Source organism: Chiloscyllium punctatum, chromosome 26 (genome assembly GCF_047496795.1).
Source record: "Chiloscyllium punctatum isolate Juve2018m chromosome 26, sChiPun1.3, whole genome shotgun sequence".
NCBI lineage: Eukaryota > Metazoa > Chordata > Chondrichthyes > Orectolobiformes > Hemiscylliidae > Chiloscyllium > Chiloscyllium punctatum.
This window is the reverse complement of record NC_092764.1, coordinates 18,934,173-18,957,566: the sequence shown is the minus strand read 5'-3', so window position 1 is coordinate 18,957,566 and position 23,394 is coordinate 18,934,173. Positions and strand designations below refer to the sequence as shown.

General features: G+C 41.8%; 1 protein-coding gene across 1 annotated transcript in view; it reads right to left on the bottom strand.

Annotated features, from left to right (window-relative positions):
* The window catches only part of dusp22a (dual specificity phosphatase 22a), a 119,679-nt gene that overhangs the window by 31,814 nt on the left and 64,471 nt on the right, over positions 1-23,394 (bottom strand). Inside the window, exons 5-6 of the mRNA XM_072595906.1 lie at positions 12,984-13,058; positions 12,676-12,847 (exon numbers count right to left, since the gene is read on the bottom strand). Of these exons, the coding sequence (XP_072452007.1) occupies positions 12,676-12,847; positions 12,984-13,058 (247 nt within the window). The remainder of the gene's footprint in view (positions 1-12,675; positions 12,848-12,983; positions 13,059-23,394) is intronic.

Sequence of the window (23,394 nt, the reverse complement as noted above, 5' to 3'; positions counted from 1 at the left end):
GCAATTGGCCAATGTCTCCGCATTTTAAAACGCTGCATCTCAATTCAATGGCACATGCTTTATAAACGACAGGTTTGCAGGTCTAGGATTTCTCTCACCTCTGCACACCTCACCTGGCAACAAACTTCAGGACCTTAGTCTTTGTTTCAAATTATTTTTAAATTCATTTTTGGGTCATTGGAGCCAGCATTTATCGCCCATCCCTAATTTCCCTTGTGAAGGTGGTGGTGAGCTGCTGCAGTCCCTGTGCTGTCAGTTGACCCACAATAGAATGAGGATGTGAGTTCCAAGATTTTAACCCAGCGACTGTGAGGGGTAAGAGAGAAATACATGTCCCACCAACAGGTGCACCAAGGTTCTTTAGACAGAGCCTTCCAAACAATGACAACGCCCCACAGCAGGAAAAGGGTAGTGCCTTCAGTGTCACTGGGTTAAAATCTTGGAACTCAAATCTTCATACTATTGTGGATCTACTGACAGCACAGGGACTGTAGCAGCTCACCACCACCTTCACAAGGGCAGTTAGGGATGGGCGATAAATGCTGGCCCAGCCAGTCACCCCTATGTCCCAAAACTGAATTCAAAAATAATTTTAAACAAAGACTAAGGCCCTGAAGTTTGTTGCCAGGTGAGGTCTGAAAGGAATCCTAGACCTACAAAGCTGACCTTTATAAATGGCCTAGGAGAAAGTGAGGACAGCAGATGCTGTAGTACCAGGATTGAAAAATGTGGTGCAGGAAAAACACAGCAGGCCAGGCAGCATCCAAGGAGCAGGCGAATCGACGTTTCGGGCATAAGCTCTTCATCAGGAATGAGGACCATACCTGGAATAAAGAAAAATGGTCGTAGTTGCTGGAGGTCAGTTATCTCAGCTCCACAACATCTCTGCAGGAGCTCCTCAGGGGCCCAACCATCTTCAGCTGCTTCATCAATGACCTTCCCTCCATCATAAGTTGAGAAGTGAAGATGTTCACTGATGGTTGCACAACATTCAGTACCATTCATGACTCCTCAGAAACTGAAGCAGCCCATGTTCATACGCAGCAATACCTGGACAACAACTGATATGCAGCAAGCAACATTGTGTCACACCAATGTCAGTCAATGGCCATCGGACAAGACAGAATCTAACCATCTCCCCTTGATGATCAATGGCATCACAATCACTGAATCCCCTACTTTCAACATTCTGAGGCTTACCATTGATCAGAAACTGAGATGGATTAGCCACCTAAATACTTTAGCTATAACAGCAGGTCAGAGGTTAAGGAGTCTATAGCATGTAATTCAATTCCTCACTCCCCAAAGGCAGTCCACTGTCTGCAAGGCATAAGCCAAGGTTAAATAGAATACTCTCCACTTGCCTTGATCAGTGCAGCTCCAACTACAATCAGGAAGCAATCAAGGACAAAGCATCCTGCTGTATTGGCACCTCACCCCCATTTTCAATACGCACAGCCTGTTACTAATGCACAGTGGCAGCAGCATCTACCTACTATCTATGAAATAGACTACAATAACTCATGAAGGCTCCTATGACCTTGTGGCACCTTTCAAACCTGTGGCCTCTTCCAATTGAAAGCACAGAGACAGATGAAGAACACCACCACTGCAAGTTCCTTTCCAAGCCACACATTACTTGATTTCGCTGACTTGGAACTGCATTGCCATTCCTTCACGATCATTGCATCTGATTTCATTGGAGGCAGCTGATCATTTAAGTCATTAGTTACCTCCAGGAACCACTTTTGCAAACTAAGGACCACTGCCCAATCCTTCCCGCAGAAAAACTGAGAGATCCCGGAACATAGGACTCCTGACTTCTTCCATCATTTTCACCATGGCAAGCAGAGGCTGGGGTTAGCCATTAGGGAAAGGGTCAGCAGTGGGGGTATCATGCCACACCCCTGAATTTAGCACTATAGCGGCCTAAGATGGTCAGGACAGGTAAGCACTGTTGCATATTCTTCTACATCCTCCTGTAGTCATCACACCACAAACAGCCTTGTCAAGCCTATTCAATCACTCCTCATCTCCACTTACCTGCACATTCATCCATCCATTCATTCTGTATGCTTTCTCATTAATCACTGTCTATCCACACCCCGCTCCCACTCACCCTGATCCTTATGCAGTGTCAGGTCTCTCTCACTGTAAATCACCCTCTTCAATGAATGCAGCCTAACAGCTGAACATACGTCATTATGTCTATACATCTCTCCTCTCCTTCCTGATGACACAACTATATATCACTGTACTCGGTCAGATTGATTTAATTGCAACAATGAATGCAATCTGATCATCTTCATCATGGGGTTTAACTTCTGGCATATTTTTATTTTGCCAGGACTAATTCATGTCTTGCAGAGTCTTTACATATGCATCAGAATTCAATGGAGGTCATCAACAACGATTCTCCAGGGCAGCAGAGTCCTCTTGATCGTGGCATCGTGACAGGATCCATTCAGACTATGCACCAGTTCAGACGCACACACATCAGCGGGCACACATGGGTAGGTTTTTCCTTTGCAATTCACACTGCTCAAATGAGCGAGAGCTCACACTGGGGTCAGGGTCAGCGGTGGAGAATTGGTGTCAAAGGGCACAGCCCTGTCCACATTCTGCCCAATTGGCCACAATGCTGTGTCTTAATAATGACAGGCATCATTCAGCACCAACAGCCTAATGTGCAATGCGCAGCCAAGTATTCAAAGTGGGATTAGCACAGATTGCTAAAGAGATTGGAGGAGTTCACCTCAAATATGAGGGCAGGCAATACAAACATAGAAAGTAGGTGCTGGAATAGGCTCTTCAGCCCTTCAAACTTGCACCACCATTCATTATGATCATGGCTGATCATCCAATCTCAAGTATCCCATTCCCACTCACTCCCCATATCCCTTGATTCCCCTTAGCCACAAGGGCCACGTCCAGCTCTCTCTTGAATATATCTAATGAACTGACCCCAACAGCTTTCTGTGAGAGAGAATTCCACAGGTTCACATCTCTCTAAGTGAAGAAATTCTTCCTCAGCTCATTCCTGAGTGGCTTATCCCTTATTCTTAGACTGTGACCCCCTAGTTCTGAACTTCCCCATCACTGGGAACATGCTTCCTGCATCTAGCCTGTCAAGTCCCATCAGGATTTTACATGTTTCTATGAGACCTTCCCTCATTCTTCTACATTCCAGTGCTTTTGCAAGTCACTGTGAGCTGTCATAGGTATAAAACTGAGTCCATGCATACACTCAACATCACTGTGCACATGCCGGATGCCAACATATCAGTCATGTTAAGTTGCGTGGCAGATACCTTAATTGTGACCTTACTGGTCTAAACCAAGTGTTCTCCAGTGCAAACATAGGATTCTTTTACACTTATAAAGCCTTGGGGTCTTTAGTTGGTGACTGTGCTTGACTGACAGTTCAGTCTGTTACGAAGATGAGAGAATCCTTTACAATCCTTGTTGACATATTTAGTCTACTAGTTGACATATTTAGGCACATGGTAATTGCATTAATAAATCTGAAGCAACCTGGAATATTTGCTGATTCCATGTAAAAACTGAGCAAACCACACAGATTTGCTTCATAGAAAACTGCAGTTACCAACGTCGCATAGACTTTGGACATCACCTCGGGTCTGCTGTTCTTCAGCCTATTGACTCGTTAACTCCTTTAGAAAATGGTTCAGATGGCATCTTCAACACAGCAAAATGTATGAAAATACTTCCCATTGGCATTAACAAACAAAAGAGGAAATTTACAAGAGTGGTACCAGGGATGAGGAACTCTAGTTATGAGGACTGATTGGAGAAATTGGAACAGTTTTTCTTGAAGAGGATACAGCTGAGAGGAGATGTAATGGAAGGTTTCAAAACTTTGAGGGGGCTGGACAGAGTAGATAGGGAGAAACTGTTCCTGCTGGTGAATGAATTGAGAAACAAAAGATGCAGTTTTAAAGCTTTATTTTGCAAAGGAAGCAAAATGTGAGATGGGAAAATAAAAATTTCACAGAGCTCCCAAGTTAGAGCCTAAAATACACTGCTTCGGAGTGCGGAGGAGGCAGGTCCAATTGAGGCATTCAAAAGGGCATTCGATGATTATTTAACAGAAACCCGATGCAGCATTCTGGGAACAAGGCAACAAATTGGCACCAAGTCAAAACACTCTGAGATCCAGTGCAAACACAACAGACTGAATCACCTACTTCTGAATTCTAACAATTCTGTGATTCCATGAAAATTCTGACACTGAGCTACATGCAGGGAGTTTGTGACCAAATGTTTTGTCAAAGAGGTAAGTTTTAAGGAGCACCGTATGGAGCTAGAGGGAAGAGCAAGGTCTAGGAAGTGTACTCTGGAGGACATTGGTAACTGAAGGCTGGAGAGACGGAAATTGGCCAAGTGCAAAAGGTTTGAATTGGAGGAGCACTGAGATCTTGTGCTGTTGAAGCATCTGCACAGGAACCACTTTTATGAACCAAGAGGGATGACTATAGTAATACTCCATACAATAGCAGAATCTAGGATAAGTATTTGACCAACCTGCCTTTGTTCAATCTCAGGCAATGCCTTTTGCCTTTCTTTGAAGTTCATCGTCATATAATCACTGTAGTGTGAAACAGGCCATTTGGCCCAACAAGTCCACACCGATCCTTCAAAGAGTAACCCAACCAGACTGATTCCCCCACCCTATTAGTTAGGGGAAAAGTAGAGACTTTTCCCCTAACTAATGCACCTAATCTGCACATTTCTGAACACTATGGGCAACTGAGCATGGCCAATTCACCTAACCTGCCCATCTTTGGAGTGTGGGAGGAAACCGGAGCACCTGGAGGAAACCCACACAGACACAGAGAGGATGTGCAAACTCCACACAAACAGTCGCCCAAGGCTGGAATCGAACCCAGGTCCCTCGCGCTGTGATGCAGCACTGCTAACCACTGAGTCACCGTGCAGTTTATAAGTTGTTCCTAAAATCAGTCATGAACAAAGGAGCTATATGTTGTATTTTAAGGAACCTAACTGTGATTAAAATCAGATATATACTGGCCCACATTCATCTCAGTTATCCACGTCTATGCAATTTCTCATCAGCTGTGGTCACATGCCATGCACTATACCTTACAGTGTTAAAGCAAGGCTTCAAATATTCCATTCATGGACTGTCAACTTGCACATTCATGTAGTTTTCTATCAGTGGGAGTCTGCTGGGGGAATATGAGCAGCCAGGGGCTAAATTAAAAAGCAGAAGCAAAAAAGGAAAGAATCTCCAGATTATTATATGAGCTGCAACCTAATTGGCACAGCATCAACAAGATTAAAGAAGCAAAACGTCCTGCAGCAAAGATTGATGCAGGAGAAACAGATTCAAATTCATAACTTGGAATATTAGCACCATACTGGGGAAGTGGGAAGCTGTTCCAACAGGACAGGCTCCATCTGAACCATGCTGGGACCAGTGTCCTGGTGAATTGCATTACTACGGCTGTTGAAACAGCTTTAAACTAAATAGTGGGATGGTGGGTTCAATTGCGCAGAAAATTATTAAATCAAAGTTAAAGAAGAAGGTAGGATTACAGGTTAATGAGGGGATTGATTGTGACCAAAAAATAGAGGAAGGGACAGATTGTGGGAATGTCATATTGTACCAAAGAACCATAGGAGTATCAGGAAATTTGATATCAGAGGAAACTTAAAGGTGTTGTCTCCTAATGCACAAAGCACTCAGACTAAGTTAGATGAACTGATGGTGCAAATCAAGGTGAATGAATATGATCTCATAGCTGTTATGGAAACATGGTTACAAGGAAATCAAAATTGGGAACTTTTAAGTTCAGGCATATTTGGCCTTCAGGAGAGACAGGAGAGATGAGAAAGTGGTGAGGAAGCACTGTTAATAAGAAATGAAATGAGGACAGTTGTGAGAGATTACCTAAACTTGAATAATATACAGTACACTTGGGCAGAGGCAATAAACAGCACAGAAAAGAAGATGTTGGTAAGAGTAGTGTACCGACCTTCCCAAACAGTGGCCATGCCATGGGAGAGGATGTAATTCAACAAATAATATGAGCAAGTACAAAGAATAGAGCAATAATTATGGGCAATTTCAATCTTCATGTCGATTGTGTCAATCAAATTGGAAAGTGTAGCTATGACAATGAGTTCATAGAGTGTATTAAGGAGAGTTTCCTATAGTAATACTGTATATCATAGAACTAGGCAGCAGCCTATCTTGGATCTGAGTAATAAGACAGATTTAATAAATGACCTCTGAGTAAAAGATTCCCTAGGAAGCAGTGATCATTACATGATAGAATTTAACATTCAGTTTGAGATAGCAAGGTTGAGTTGGAAACAACTGTGTTTAACTAAAATAAAGGGCATTACAATGAAATGAGGTTAGAGTTAGCTAAAGTGAGCTGGACAGATGAGCAGTAATGTCAGTAAACAAGCAATAGTATACATCTAAAGAGGTCATTCATGATTCTCAGCAAAAATACGTCCCAGTAAAGAGGAAAGATTCGAAGAGAGGGATAAACCAACCATGGCGAAGCAAATAAGATAAGGAGAATGTTAAGTTGAAACAGAAAGCATATAAGGAGCCAACGTCAGTGGAAGCCCCAAAGACTCCAGAAAAGGAGAACTGAAATGATAACAAAGGAAAGAAAAAATGAACTATGAGAGAATTAGCGAGAAATATAAAAACTGATAATACAAGCTTCTTTAAATATATAAAAAGGAAGAGCGAGGCCTCTGAGAAAATGAATCTAGGGAGACAGTTTTGGACAACAAGGAAATAGCAAAGGAGTTAAATAGATGTTTTGTAACAGTCGTTACAGTGAAAGGTTCTTCAAACATTGCATTAATACTAAAGAAACCAGGAAAGGAATTAAGTACCATCACCATCACAAGAGAAATATTATTAGACGATGCTGGGGGGCTAAAGGCAGATAAGTCTTTTGGCTCTAATAGATCGCAATCTAGAATCCTAAAAGACGCAGCAACAGATATAGCGGATGCACTCATTGGAGTTTTCCAAAAATTATTGGATTCTGGATAAGCGCCAAAGGATTGAAAAACTGATAGTGTGAAATTCCTATTCTAAAATGGAGGGAGGCAAAAAGAAGGTAACTATGGGCTGATTAACCTAACATCTATTGTGGGCAAAGTATTGCAATCAATTGTTAAGGAAGTAATAGCAATACATTTAGAAAATCATAATGTAATCAAGCTGAGCTAGCATGGTTTCATGGAAGGAAAATCATGTCTTACTAATTTATTAGAGATTTTTGAGGAAGTTTCAACCAAAGTGGATAGAGGGGAACAAGTAGATGTGTTATATTTGTACTTCCAAGGTATGCGACAAGGTAGCTCACAAAATGTTAAGTGAGCTTAGAGGCCATGGTGTTGGACGTAGTATATTGGCATAGACAGAGATTTAGCTCATGAGTGGGAAACAGTAGGAATAAGAGATTCTTTTTCAGGTTGGTGACCTGTGGAGTTCCACAGAGATCAGTGCTAGGAACCAACTGTTTGCAATATATAGAGTCATAGAGTCATAGAGATGTACAGCATGGAAACAGATCCTTCGGTCCAACCCGTCCATGCCGACTAGATATCCCAACCCAATCTAGTCCCACCTGCCAGCACTCAGCCCATATCCCTCCAAACCCTTCCTATTCATATACCCATCCAAATGCCTCTTAAATGTTACAATTGTACCAGCCTTCATCACATCCTCTGGCAGCACATTCCATACACGTACCACCCTCTGCATGAAAAAGTTGCCTCTTAGGTTTCTTTTATATCTTTCCCCTCTCACCCTAAACCTATGCCCTTTAGCTCTGGACTCTCCGACCCCAGGGAAAAGACTTTGTCTATTTATCCTATCATGCCCCTCATAATTTTGTAAACCTCCATAAGGTCACCCCTCAGCCTCCGACGCTCCAGGGAAAACAGACCCAGCCTGTTCAGCCTCTCCCTGTAACTCTAATCCTTCAACCCTGGCAACATCCTTGTAAATCTTTTCTGAACCCTTTCAAGTTTCACAACATCTTTCCGATAGGAAGGAGACCAGAATTGCACGCAATATTCCAAATGTCCTGTTCAGCCGCAATATGACCTCCCAACTATTATCGACTTGGAGGCAGCAAGTGAATGTATTGTAGCCAAATTTATACACAACACAAAAACAGATGGAAAGCCAGGTTGTGAGAGGGAGACAAAGAGTTTAGAGAGAGATATTGATAGGTTATGTAAGTGGGCAAACACGTTGGCAAATGAAATATAAAGCGGGGAATTGCCAAGTTGTTCATTTTGAAGGAAGAACAAACATACAGAACACTATTTAAATGGCAAAAAACTGCAGAAAATTGCAATGCAAAATGACTTGGAGGCACTTGTGCATAAAACACAGAAAGTTAGCACATAGTTGAAGTAGGTTATCAAGAAGGCAAATAGACTGTTGGCCCCTATTTCAAGGGGGTTGGAGAGTGAGGATAGGGAACTCTTAATGCAACTGAACAAGGTGGTGGTGAAGCCACATCTGGAGTATATGAGCAGTTTTAGGTTCCTTATTTAAGAAAATATTTAATTGGAGGCAGTTCAGAGAATGTTCACTAGGAAGATCCCTGGTATGGAGGGATTGTCTTGTGAGCAAAGGTTAAACAGTTTGGGCCTCTACTCATGGTGTTTAGAAGAATGAGAAGTAATCTCATTGAAACAAGGATTCTGAAGGGACTTTACAGGTAAATGCTGAGATGATGTTTTGCCTCATGGAAGAGTCTAAGACCAGAGGGCCAAGTCTCAGAATGAAAGGGCGCCAATTTAAGATTGAAATGAGGAAGAATTTCTACTCTCAGAAGGTTGTAAGTCTCTGAAGCTCCATGCCACAGAAAGCTATGGGATATACTCCTTGTTTCTGGATTAAAGGTGCTGGAAAAGCACAGCAGTTCAGGCAGCATCCGAGGAGCAGTAAAATCGACATTTTGGGCAAAAAGGAATCTGGTTTCCAGCATCTGCAGTCATTGTTTTTACCTAGTTGATGTACTCCTTGTGTATGTTTTAGGCTGAGATAGATAAATACTTGGTCAGGAGAGGAATCAAGGGTTATAGGGCAAGGGCAGGAAAGTGGATGTGTGAATGTCAGATCAGCCGTGATCCTACTAAATGGCAGAACAGGATTGGGGGCCAAATGATCCATGGCCTGCTCCTATTTCCTGTGATCATATGATGCTAAATACTTTCTAAAGCTCTGTTCAGATCAGTATAATAATTTTGTCTGCATTCCATCAATCTTTCACAAGGACACATTAAATAGTTCAGAGAGTCATTAAGATCTCTGTCATTAATGTTGGACCTTAAATGGACTTCACTAACTCATCTGAAGATCATTCATAATTTGAGAAAGGAACCACATCTAGCCTGTTGTGTTGAAACAGCTATTGCCCAACAGAAACACATAATGGTTTTCTCTGAACACATTCTCTATTTCAATTCAATACATTCATATCTGACTGTGCACATTACTGCCATATATATCTTAAAAAGTCTTCCCTTTATTTTTCTGTCTTACTTCACAACCCTAACAGAGTGTTAATCAAGTTCTGCCCAAGATGTTTGCTATTATTGTCAGTCGAGAGCACCTGCTAACCCTTGCGTTAGTTTCAATTCTGCTGCTGCTTATTTTGGCATTCATAACTTACTATGTGTAAAGGATCTGAATTTCCATTCCCACAACGAAAAAAAAACACAATTTGGACATTTTCAGCGTTGGGGGAGGGTTAGCACAATGGTGTGAGGTAATAGCAGATCAAGTGAGGTATTGATCCACTGATGCTCAGAACTCTTGGTTGAGAATATTTTTTTTCTGTCATGGATGGGGAAAGCTTATGCAGCCAAAGAAACAATGCAGCCAACTCCTTCCATAGATCACATACAGAACTCTGCTAGGGTCGTCTCTGTCCTACTGATTTCATCATATGTGGGAAAGTGTTTAATACTGGTTTCTGATGACCAATGGTCGTCAAAGCAAAATACTTTTACATCCTGTATTTTTCCTGTTCAAACCTGGACAGTTGCTTTTCACAGATGATCCACAATATTCGCTCTACCTCATAACCTAATAACAAAGAAACCATTCCAAAACCTGAGAATGTTAGGATGTAGAGAAAGGTTATTTGATGCATGATGTCTTGCACCTGCTCCAAGAATCATTTATTCTATATCCTAAATTCAGCTCTCTCCCTGTACATTTTAACATTTCCCTTCTTCAATCAATCTTCTAAGTCCCTTTTCAAACATTTCCCTTTACAAAGTGGCTTTCCATCACCAGTTTGCAACAGAGAATTCCACATTCTGGCCAGCATCCTGTAGCTTGAATAATTTTGACAACCTCTGCCATGTACTTCTTATTCTCTCAGCACTCATTAAAAAGCTGTAGATTCTCAAGGTCATCCTCATAATTGTAATCAGACACCTTAGTGTAATAAAACACTAACATACCATAACATTCTTCATCAATGTGATGTAATTTATACAGCAGTTTAATAAGCAATGATTGTAGTACACTTCCTGCATTTGGAATCACATTCATCACGAACTTGAAGCTGTGTCTCCACATTTTCCTACTCAACCAGCTTTTTAGAATCCCACCATCTTGGATTGCCACACCATACAATATTTCTCTCCAGAAGATGAGGATCACATTATGAATGCATTGGATTAAGATTTAGACTTAGCTACAAAAGTTAAATACCAAGGATAGTGACCAAGGTTGACAATGATACAATTACAGTGGTAAATGTCATGACCCTTTCTTAAAAAAATCCCATTCAATTGCAGACAGTACAGCTAGAACCCATTTACCAACATTGAAACACATTCACCATTCACTCTATTCTCATTCCACTCGAGACCATCATTTCTTTCCACATTTCCTGGCTCAGTTTTTCTTCCCCTCTCTGATCTTTCAATTAAAAACTTAACTATGTTCCATTAGCCTTCAATGCAGAAAGTCTGGAATGCAGAATGCAGGTAATGCGCACATAAGAAAAATGAACATTGATGCTTTCTCTGGCAATCCTGTCTCAAGGTTGAATAAGTCACAGGAAGCAGTCATTTACAAAATCCAAACATTGGTTTTCTGGTCTAATTAACACTTTAATACTCAAAGGAACCCAAACGCACGAGCCATCGACAGAAAACTAAACACTGGAAATCCAGATAGCCATCTTCTACTTTCTACTGACTTAGTTTTACATTTATCCTGAATGAAATGGAGAAGGATTTGTTTGTATAGCCCCACTCTGAGCAGCACCAAGCAGATGTAAATCAAGACAAATGTAATGATATAATGAGACAAAATAAAACTCAAAGAACTATAGAAATCAGTAACAAAAATAGAAAATGCTGCAAAAACTCAACAAAAACCGAAAAGAAGAGTCACTGGGCCCAAAATGATGACTGTGGTTTCTCTCTACAGATACTTCTAGACCTGCTGAGTTTCTCCAGCGATTTCTAAATTAATGAGACATGCTGTACAGAAAGTGGCCTATGTTGCTGCCTAACCCCACGGATTTGATGTTCCTCTGTACAGCATTGCTAAATGTTACCCTTTAATGTATCAATTTATATTTATGCAAAGAGAGCTTGCTCTGTATCTAGTCCTCAGTGATAATATCATGGAATCTGACATACTTCTTAACATACCAATAAATCTGCAATGCACCTTGCTTTTGTGTCTTTTCTAAGAGAATTCCCAAAAATGTGCCTAGTACCTAAGGCACACACTTCTCCAGTGGCCTTTATCTCACATCATGTCTGGATATTCTGGAGACCGACAGAAGCTGATTGCAACGATGAATTAGAAAATGAAGAATCGGTGTATCATACAACTTCCAGCATTTTAGGAAGGAAAACAAACTGATCCTGTCAGATTTAAGGATTCTTAATAAATAACATTTCGGAGATAATAAAGAATTCTTATGGAGTTAGCTGGCACACATTGATTTTTCTCTCTTTAGAAAGGCATAAGCAATTCTAAGTCGCCAGGTTGGAAAGGTTCAAACAAATGATCGACATAATGTGAACTAACAGCCCCTGGGGGAAATAAAATATACTAACATGTCCTCATCGGGAACACAGCTTCTTCAGATGGAAGGTGTACCCAGGAATATGGAGGATCACCAAAGGATCCATCACAAATGACTAAGTTCAGTACCCTGTGTGCCAACTATCTGTTCAACTTCAGGTATCAGTGAATCGCCCTCAACTGTCACATCTTATATATGTTTCCAGTTAACTGATGCATCATATTGAAACTTATATTCTATGCTAAACTTAATAAACAACCTTGAAAATACATAGAAAGTCAACTATTACCTCAGGTATCTGTAATTCCCTCAAAATCTTACAAGCCTTTGTGATTTAATCCAGTAAATCTTAAGTTGTTTCTTCAAAGTGAATAAAGCATTTATTATTTCTCTTTTCTGACTCTAACTGCAGTAACATCTATTAAATACCATTTAATTAACAGTCAATGGATGTCTATACATTGAATTCTGTTCGACATAAGTTCATCAATCTGTACATTGCATTGGACTTATTTACAGTGGTTATTTCAGTCTAATACTCAGAGATGGAAGAACATTGCTCCTGGGCTACAGTTACCTCTTTTACGAGAGTTGCCTCAAACTCTTGGAGCTGTTGCTGGAAGCCAAAGTTTGGGCTGACAAACGATCGGGCAGCCTTCACCGCGGACAAGCACTCTTCCCAGCCATAGTCAGTTACAGTCATCAGATAAGCCACCACTACTGTTGTGCTGCGTGAAACTCCCGCTAAACTGTGCCGATGAAGGCAGAGGGAGGAACAAAAGAGAAGACATTTAATAACACACTTTACTGCATGATTCCTTGAAGAAAACAGAAAAAGATGTGGATTCATTTACGAATTTGATATTGCTAAGATGCTGTACCTACCAATGAACAATGCATCCTCCTTTTTCCATTCGACATTCATGGATAAACTTAATGCACTCCTTAAAGTATTGGATCCTAGGAGACACAAGTCAATGATTTACATTGAACATTTACAATATTTTTTAAATACAGTTCATAGACAAAAGTACAAGCCAAGCACCTAAATATGTAGTCTATTTCCGCCAAGAGTTTTCTCCCTCTGTATCCTATCATCGTGAGATTATCTTAAGGTGACATTCTTTTAGCAGCAACATTGGCTTTTCATTAGTGGTGTAAAACACACTTCCTCACATTGAGCTTCAGACTCAGTTTTCAAATTAATTTTGAACAATTTCACAAAAATTGTAATTCTGTCGCATACCAAACCAACATCTCCCAAGGGTAACCTATGAACAGAAGAAAACATAATGAATTTGCTTCGCGTTTTGAGCAGAAAAAGGAACAGCACATACCAGCAGGTACAGCAGGGAGTGGCAAAGGCAAGTGGTATTTTGATCTTCATAGAAAGAGAATTCAAGTACAAGACTTGCTGCAATTGTAAAGGGCCTTGGTGAGATGACAGCTGGAGCATTGCTTAAAGTTTTGGTCTTATGTGAGGAAAGCATTTCTGACTATGGTGGACATGCAACAAAGGTTTACAAGACTGATGCCTGGAATGGCAGGATTAATGTATGAAGAAAGACTGAATCGGTTAGGTCTATATTCACTGGAGGTTAGAAGAATGAGGGGAATCTCATTGAAACCAAGAAAATTCTAACAGTACTGGCTAGGGTAAATGCAAGCAGGATGTTCCCAATGATTGGGGAATCCAGAGCCAGGGTCATAGTTTAAGGATAAGGAGTAAGCCATTGAGGACTGAGATAAGGAGAATGTTCTTCACCGAGAGAGTGATGAGCTTATGGAATTCACTGTCACAAAAAATTAGCTGATGCCAAAACATTGAATGTTTTCAAGAAGGAGTTAGATATAGTTCTTGGGTGTATCAAAGGGTATTGGGTAGCAGTGGGAACAGAGTACTGAGTTGAATGATCAGCCATGATCATAATTGATCAAAAAGGCACAAATGGCTTAGTGGCCTATTCCTGTTCCTATTTTCTATGGTTCTATGAATATGCAAAGCATCTTGAGTTCATGTCCCCAACTGTACTATCTGGGCTAATAGACAAATCACAACACAGTGTGTTTTTGATTCCTAAACCCCAGGGTATGAGGAAGACATTTTGCCGTGATACAACAGTAACTAGTCACATTATCATTTACTGGTTATCAGTTCTGCTTCACCCCGCCATGGGGCTCAGCAATTGTTCCTTCTGTGGTCTCATTGTCGAAATACCCTGGTTCAGTTCTGTAGACAAAAGGAAGGATGGCAAGGCCTCTGAGAGAGAGTGGAGGGGAAGGGGGGATGGATGAAGGATTTCATTTCCAAGGAGAGAATGGAGAAGCTGGAGCTGTTCACCGTGGAGAAGAGAAAGTTGAGAGGACATCTGATGGAGGCATCCAAAATCATTAGACTCTATTGAGCTGCTACAGAGAAATTGCTCATATTGACGGAACAGTTAAGAAGCGGAAGATTCTAGGTGACTGTAAGGTGACAGGTAAAATAAAATGACAATAGGAGGAAAAACCTGTTTACCGAGCAAGTGGTTAGGATCTGGAATGCTTACCAGCTGGTCATTGTGATGCAGGCATATTCAATTGTGGTTTTAAAAAGGAATTTGGATAAGCAACTGAAGATGAAAAAAAAGTTGTAGGACTACTGGGACAAGTTGGGTTGGAATATGAATTCCTCTTGCAAAGTGCCAGAAGAAACATGAGGGGGACAAATGGCCTCCTGCTGTGTTCTAACTATTCTCTGATTCCATGTTAAAATTAGTTACAGAAAATAAATAGCTTTTATTTAATATTAAGAACATAATTCCTTTCAGGAAATATGATGCTAACAAAAATATTTACTGAAAACCATCAATCAAATAATTTGTGCAATCCACTGACATGAGCTCTTAAAAGATCTAAGCATAGACAGTACGGCTAGCAACAAGAACACAAGATATTTTGTACATTCATGTGGCATTCCTTTTCCCATTCAAAATAATATACAAATGAACTAAGTTTTCTGCTGCTGTTAGCCTACCCTTTTGGAGAAATTGTGTTCGTGCTCTGGAAAATTATTCATTTTGGGAATTGTCCAACTTTTCTGAATGAATTTATACTTACAATAAATCCTCTCAGTCTATGAATAAAAAGTACTGTACTGGTGACATTAATGTAAGAAAGCATTTGTAACAGAATTTATCTTCTTCCTCAACTGCCAAGTCTGTCCTCCCCACTTCTACCATCCCCGTCTCTAGAAGTAATTTTGGTTTAGGTTGAGTTTATGTTTTAACTAGTTTAGACACAAATATCCCTCTTCCTTTAGGAAGTGTCTCTGCCTTTGGAAAATAGCCTCCAAGAATGGTCTTAAATACTGCCCACCTCTGTGGGGTGAGTTGATGAACTTTGATCCAAGTCCACGCTGAGGAAGGCATTCTAGAGGCTGGAATGTGCCAAGGGGCCACCATACACTGGTTCCTCACAATTTCCTTCAACACAATGCTTGGCTTCAGAGTTGTCTACACATTGCCAGGGACATTTCAGCCCAGAGACTCCTACTGCACAGGAGCAATCCATACTTTCCAGTGTGCCAATACTAGCTCTTTTACTGAACTACCTAATTATTCTCAATGCCCTGATGTTTCCCAGTAGCTTTGCAATTTTCTCTACTTAAAGGATTTATCCAGACCAGCTTTAAAACTATTTCCATTACCCTTTCAGGCAGGTGTATTCCAGATCTTGATGTGTCAACAACACAAATCTCCCAATCTCCCCTCTAGCTCTTATGCTATTTAGCTTCTTAGTGTTTTAAGTAGTGGGGATCTGCCATTTGTTTTGCTCAAAGCTGAATTAAACACTGACTCCCTTAGTCTCTCAACAGTTTCCCTTTTTGAAATTGTGTATCGCTCACCATCAAATCCCAAAAGTAACAATTTGATTTTGTGCATAAATCACTCTCCTCTTTGAACTGAGAACTGACAAGCAACAACTCACATTCTGTAGCTAAAGAGATTGCCTCACCATTTCCTGATGCATTACTAAATGACATTACATATTCCTTTAATTCTCACTTTAAGAATTAATAGTTTCTTTCTCATTCAGAGGCATGTCTTTTTAACCTTAAAAAGGTTTCTCTTTTAGGCACCAGCTCAGACCAGATGCCCAATACAGTGACTGCAATGTACTGAAGGGTCCACAGGGATGACATATTTAAAGACTCAGAAGCAATGCACTTCCAAGCACATGTAAAGCAAACAAATCAGCTCCAGTGGGAATTGCTCCATCTTAGGAAAAATGTAACACCTCTTGGGTGGGATGGTGGGATGACGGCACCAAAGAATCGGAGGATGGAGAAACACTAGCATATTAGATTAGATTCCCTACAGTATGGAAACAGGCCATTTGGCCCAACATGTCCACACCGACCCTCTGAAAACCACCCAGATCCATTCCTCTACCCTATATTTATCCCTGCATAATGTACCTAACACTATGGGCAATCTAACATGGCTATTCACCTTACCTGAACATTTTATTTGGATTGTGGGAGGAAACCAGAACATTTGGATGAAACCCACGCAGACACGGGGAGAACGTACAAACTCCACACAAACAGTTGCCAGAGACGGGTATTTGAACCCAGATCCCAGGCATTGTGAGGCAGCAGTGCTAACCACTGAGCCACCATGCCACCCCAAGTATCAGCTCCACTAGTACCCATCTTTTTTTCAGGCCATGTGCTAGACATATGTCCTGGCCAGAGATAAGAGGCCTGCTCTATGTTAGCCAGCTAACAAGCAGTTAAGGAATCTTTCTTCATAAGACAGCAATAGGGTGATCAAATGCAAAGTATTGCATTTTGGTGAACAAACAAGGGCAGGACTTATACAATTAAAAGTAGGGCATTGTTAGTGTTGTAGAATAGAGAGACCTAGAGGTTCAGGTACATAATTCTTTGAAGCTGCATCACATACAGACAGAGTGGTTAAGAAGGCATTTAGCATGCTTGCCCTCATTGTTCAGATCTTTGAGTAAAGGAGTTGGGACATCATGTTAAGGTTGTTCAGGACTTTGGTGAGGCCTCTTCTGGCGTACTGTGTTCAGTTCTGGTCACCCTGTTATGGGAAGGACATTATTAAGCTGGAGATCACTGACAAGAACCAGTATCGCCCACAGAAGTCAAACGGTTCACCCAAATAGAAAACCATTTTTTGCTGGTGTAGTTGAACTCGGTTGGCATTTGAGAATTGGGGCCAGTTATCACCACTTGCCACCAGTTGGCTGTGCTTTCCAGTTGGTCACCAATAGCTACAAATCGCTTCCATTCTACTTACAAGATCAGAAAGTAAAACTATGAGTGTTACAATAGCTCTATGGCAACTGGATTCCCTAAATGTCTCATAATTCAAACACATGTAAATTTAGTTCCCAAAAGTTTAACATTTAAGTCACTTATGTAATCTCACTGTAAATTGGAAATTTGGATTTTTGGAACATTTGCATAATAACTGTTTTTTAAAAAAGCACTTAGTTCTGTCTCACACTAAGCGTGGTGCAATTAAGTCTGCTACTTTCTTTCATATGCTTCCAATAACATATCAAATGAGTGCCTACTGCTCTAGAAATCTGCATATAAAACAAGAACTGTATGCATTCAATATAACGGAATCAGTTCAAACACCTTCAGTAAAAACTGTTGGTTCTTCGAATTCCATCCATCCTCCAGCTTTCAAAAGGTAACACTTTCAAATTGCAGATTGTCCGCTTGACATTGTCAGCCCTCTTTTCATTTTGGTTCGAAACGGTACATAAAAATCAAATTTCAAACAGACAGATGCCTCAAGCTCTCCTTGCCTGGCATGACACAATAGGCTAAATATGGGAAAAGGCCTATTAGAAAGCACAGAGTTCATATACACGATTACCCAGCAGCACAGGGAAGGTAAACTCATTGCTTCCTGTGTTGCTGTTATGGCATAGATATGAGGGGTTCTCAGAGCAGTCCGGTAACCTATTGAGGTTGAGTGTTGCTAACTGTGTCCAAAACCCTTCCAGGGGATCTTATCTTTCTGAAAATGCTGATGTCACACATTGACCTGCTGGTTTAACCCATGCAGAATAACAATCTGGGAGTCATTTCACATTATCACCAAGATTTCCTTTTCCCTGTTCAACCACGTTTGACTCCCTGGCCCAGTTTGTTGATTGCCAGGGCAAAGCAGTCAAAATGCAGTTCTCTGCATCTCCAGGATCCAGCACCACAATCAAGGACTCTTACCTGAACCACAGTGTGCTGTAAAAGAACCTACACTGCCCTCAAAATCTACCAAATCTTTTAAAACTTTTGTATATGTATGTTACTTTACCCTATATGTCAGTCCAGTTCAATGCACTTCATTTATGGAGTTTCAGAACAGTATTGGTGCCATACCAAAATACTGCCCTTTACCTGCACTGCTCCTGTTGCCATTATTACTCTACCTCTACTCACTCCATTTTCCCTCCACGAGGCTTGGCATCAATAAGAAAACTGGCAACAATGATCATCAGCACAGTCCACATGCAAATTTGCAACACCCAAAAGCAGTTCAGGAATGGTTCATAATATTATGCTCCATGCTATTGCAACACCAGCTGCAAAGTGTACTTGCAATGCGATGAGATCACTGTTTTGATGAGCTTAGGGTTCTGACATAGCTTCTGCATGAATTATACAAAAGGATTTGCTCAAAATATTGCTAATAAGTCTCCCAGAGTGCTTTCCTTGTCTATTGGGAATCTGGTGGCAGTCATTCTGGGAGGAGTGGTATCCTAGCTGTGGTATCCTATCACCACAGCATGAGGTGACGGCCTAGGGCACTGACAGTGGTGGAAAGGTTATGATGCCTTCTCTCAGTATGGCAGCCTTCACCACTCCGTCACACTGTCCTTGTGTTGCCAGTCAGCCGGTCCAGACTGCTTCCACACATGGCAACGTGTTATGGTCTGTAACCAAGCCCTCAAGACCCAGAGCTATTTAAGTGCATCCTGCAGTCTCCTTTAGAGAACATCAGCTGTCTTCCCCACCCACCATCCTCCAGCGTGAAGGAGCGCTAGGCTATAAGGCACTCACATGGCAGGCACTAAGTGAAGGTCAATAGTTCAAATTGTTTATATTATTGCAAGTGAACAAAACAGATACAGTGGACTGAATGGCCTCGTTCTATGTCGTAACAAGTCTGGGAAATGTTGTTGGATAAAATTGGTGTGCGTGATCCATTTGCTGCATCTCTTACTTCAGAATTTTAGGTCAGTAAAATCTTTGAAGGTTCATGATAGTGGCACAGAGAAGTTTGGACAATCTGAGACATGGGGATTTTCTATCGTGTGTTGGAGTGTGATGAGGCTGTTATGGTCAGCCTGTCTGGACTGATGATGCTCCAAATGCTTTCTTCTTTTCTGATCTGTCTTGTTCTCCTCTTTCTTCTCCGTCTGAGCTTCTCACCAAAGGCTGTGCTCTCCTAATGGCTCGGTTGTGCCGGCTGTATCATGTATCTACGCCCTCCAGCAAGTAATGGAGGGCTCCCCATGAGTGGTCCAATCATTGTCACAGCATGTTAATGGTCTACTCCACAAGGTGACCAGTTGCATCGTGTCATTCATTGGAGTAGCACCGTCAACTCGGTCAGTCAAGAGCTGCATTGAGAGCAGGGAACCCTTGTTGCTAAGTGACCACTCTCTGGTTTGACATGGTGGCTTGGAGACGAATGGAGTAAAGCAAGATGGCAACATGATGATAACCAACACATGAGTGAGAATCCACAAAATGGATGGTCTGTGCAAGGTCACCCACTGCCTGCATATTCAAGGATTGTAACTCTCTAGGTCTCCAGCTCCATCTCCCCATTGCAATGTCACACCTGCCGACTAAGCACATGTAGTCAGTAACCTCTGCACCATTGAATAAAACCATGTGCTCACTCATCATGCTTGGACCAAAGGCAAATGAAGCTTATTCCCTGGTGGAACCAATCTTGGTGTCCTCTCTGATGCATGACCAAGTGGAGAACTCATGTGACTCGACAGGCCCTTCAGCCCATCAAGTCTGCACCACCACAGTCCTTCCACAGGTCCAACACAACTGCCTGAAAGGACTGTCAATTCCTCCAAAAAGAGTGTACACACTGATTCCAATAACACAGCAACAGTGGAAGAATGTCAAAAGAATCCCACCTAAGGGTTCCCCTAAATGGGAGATGGATGGTCCCCCTCCTGCAGCCAGTCACATACCCAACTGCAAGAGATGGTACTAACACGAAGTATGAGGTCCAAAATGGCAGTGTTAGACACAGGCAGATGTCTATATCTGCCCATTCCCCCTGCCACTGCTGCATGCACAGGGCATTGGCGCTCTTGGTGTTTAGTGTCTGCCTTATTGGAAGAAATGGAAGGAAACTCCGCCATCCCTATTGTCACCGGCTCCCAGGATTGATGAAGCTTTGCAAGTTTTGTAGCTGATGTTCGCAAAATGGCCTTGATGTTAAACTAACTTGCACTCCATTACTGAGTAACACCTGGCCGATATAAATAAGGATGGACTTAACAGGAAAAGACATTTCTTTCCATCTTTAGTACTAGCTCTGTGTTATCCATATTCATCTGGATTAAAATTAACATATTCATTTCTCACAAGAACGATCCTTGAGTAATGGCACAAATTATGAATCAGTTCACAATCTCTCAAGTGAATATAATCATCCCCCCGGCAAAAAGAAGAGAACCAAGAGTTAACCCTCAATGTCCATGTGAATATTTATTCCTCATCCATCATCATGAAGACAGATCATCTGGACATTATCGCATTTCCATTCACTGGACCCTGCTGTGTACACTTGGTTGCCGTGACAACACATCAAAATAATTCACTGGTTGTGAAATCCTTTAGGACATCCTAAAGTCATGAAAGCTTCTGTCTAAACATTAGTTTTTTTCAGTTCTTTGGAATCTTCCTTTGCTCATTCTTTAAATTTAAGCGAGGTCATATAGCGATCTTAGAGTCGCAGTCATACAACACGAAAACAGACACTTCAGTCCAACTCATCCATGCCTTGTGTGTCTTCACAACCAGAAAACTTTATTGTTTGTGCTCCTTTATGGGTGGCACAGTGACTCAGTGGTTAGTACTGCTGCCTCATAGCACGAGGGTCCCAGGTTCGATTCTAGCCCCGGGTGACTGTGGAGTTCACACATTCTGCGTATGGGTGCTCCGGTTTCCTCCCAGTCCAAAAATATGCAGGTCAGATGAATTGACCATGCTAAATTGCCCATAATGCATTAGTCAGAGGGAAATGGTTCTGGTTGGGTTACTCTTCAGACGGACGGTGTGGGCCAAAGGGCCTGTTTCCACACTGTAGAGAATCTAGTCATTGGTAATGAGCGAAGGCTCATTTGTTTCAGCATTGGCTATTTATACTCAATTGCACAACATATGGTTTGAGCACCAACTGCTCACTCCCACAGAAAAGAGGAATCGGGTTTTTATTGAACTTTAACCAAGAAAATGAGAATTGGTAAATATTCAGTGGGTTGGTTTTGAATCTAACTGCAAAGGGGGAAAGAAAAGTACAAGAGAAACAGCAATGTGTTGGTGGGGCACTGCTGCTCCAACAGGTCAGCAGCTACGTGAACAGATGGTGAGTTGTCGATTGGGACCGTGCTGTCAGAGGGGAGTGGCTCAGAGAGCAGGTGCTTCCTGACAGCCAATGAGCAATAGTTCAAAGAGCGATTCCAGTCAGGACGGCTCTGGTGACATCTCTTCCCAGCTGTTCCAAGATTTGAGAGGGGCTTTGGGACCAGGGTCAGTAGGCCCGCCTTGTCAGGCAAGGTCATGTCAAGCAGGAGGAAAGAAAATCAAACGAAATGAACTTTTAAATTCAAATGGAAAAAAAATCTGACTAAACGTTTGATAACAAATAAATAAAGAAAGACAGATTAATGAACTACTTGGGGTTTTAACTGGATAAGACTCCATTTCTCAGCGTAATCTCATTGACGTAGAGTGTGCAAACTACATGCTATCCCTGCTCATCTCATCCACTCCATGATGCCCTGCTGACTGGGGCCCACAAGGGACCCTACCCCCACCTTGGTAATGTACATATAGCCTGGGATCTAAAAAAGACTTGGCCTTCTTATGCGGAACTGCACACATGCAACAGGAAATTCTGCAGTCTTTGGCTGGAAGGAAAATCACAACAGATGGAGCAACAGAAAAGGGGTAAAAGATGCCAGGTTTTCTGATGCAATGCTGGAGATAATGACGATGGAGATGGAAAGAAACATGTTCCTGAAGGAGATCAGGAGATAGTCAAGGTATGCACTGAGAAGGGAAAGGGAGCAGCTGACCAGGAGAATGAAATTCAAAAGTCTTATCCCCCCAAGAACTTGGCTGTAGTGCTGGGGAATATTCAATGATCTAATATAACTGGTTATGGGCAGTGACTGTTTCTCATAGACACCACTCCATCAAGCTCTCCTGCTGCTCAGTGCATTCACCTCCACCACTCGCAGGGCAGTAAATGTAGCTGAGAGATCAGAATATGATGAATTAGGGAGCAATTCTGATGTCAGGATGGCAAATGTAACTCCATCAATCCTCCCAATGTTGTGATCCTTCTAACGTCCATTCACAACTTCCACTTGCCCCAAGCTGTTAAACGATGGCAAGTACTTGACCCAAACACATTGGAGCGTTCACTGCATTTTCCCTCTTTCTTGCAAGGGAAGGTGGTTCGCAATCTCAGCAACCAAGGGAACACTGACACACTTGCATCATCCAAGCCCTGTGGTTGTCTGCGTCAAGGGATCAATTACAACTGAGGCCACTGTATTCAGCAACTCGAGAATATTCAGGATGACAGAAACTTTCCGTAATCTCCCCTTTTCCAAAATGCCTCCCACTGATTACATGACATGAAAGCAAAAGGTGTGACCAGGAGCTGCTGCCTTTTCAACGAACTGCAAGCCCCATCACTTTACCGCACTCAACCTCCCCTTCTGTGTATCTTCACAGCAGATACTCACGAATGCTGCCTGGCCAGTGGCAATAGCCTCATCATACAGTTACACCAGGAACATCATCACTAGCTTTGACAATCCATTTCAGAGAACTCAGATGGAATACATTATAGAATGTGGATGGACAGGTACAATGTTCCCTATGCCACATGGACCACGCAGCCACTGGTAAGCTCCGAGCACATCCATTGGCACGCCAATGCATAGCTTCCACTTCAGCCACTGCCATTCTCACTGCCTTGACAGGCAAAGACAACAGGTATAG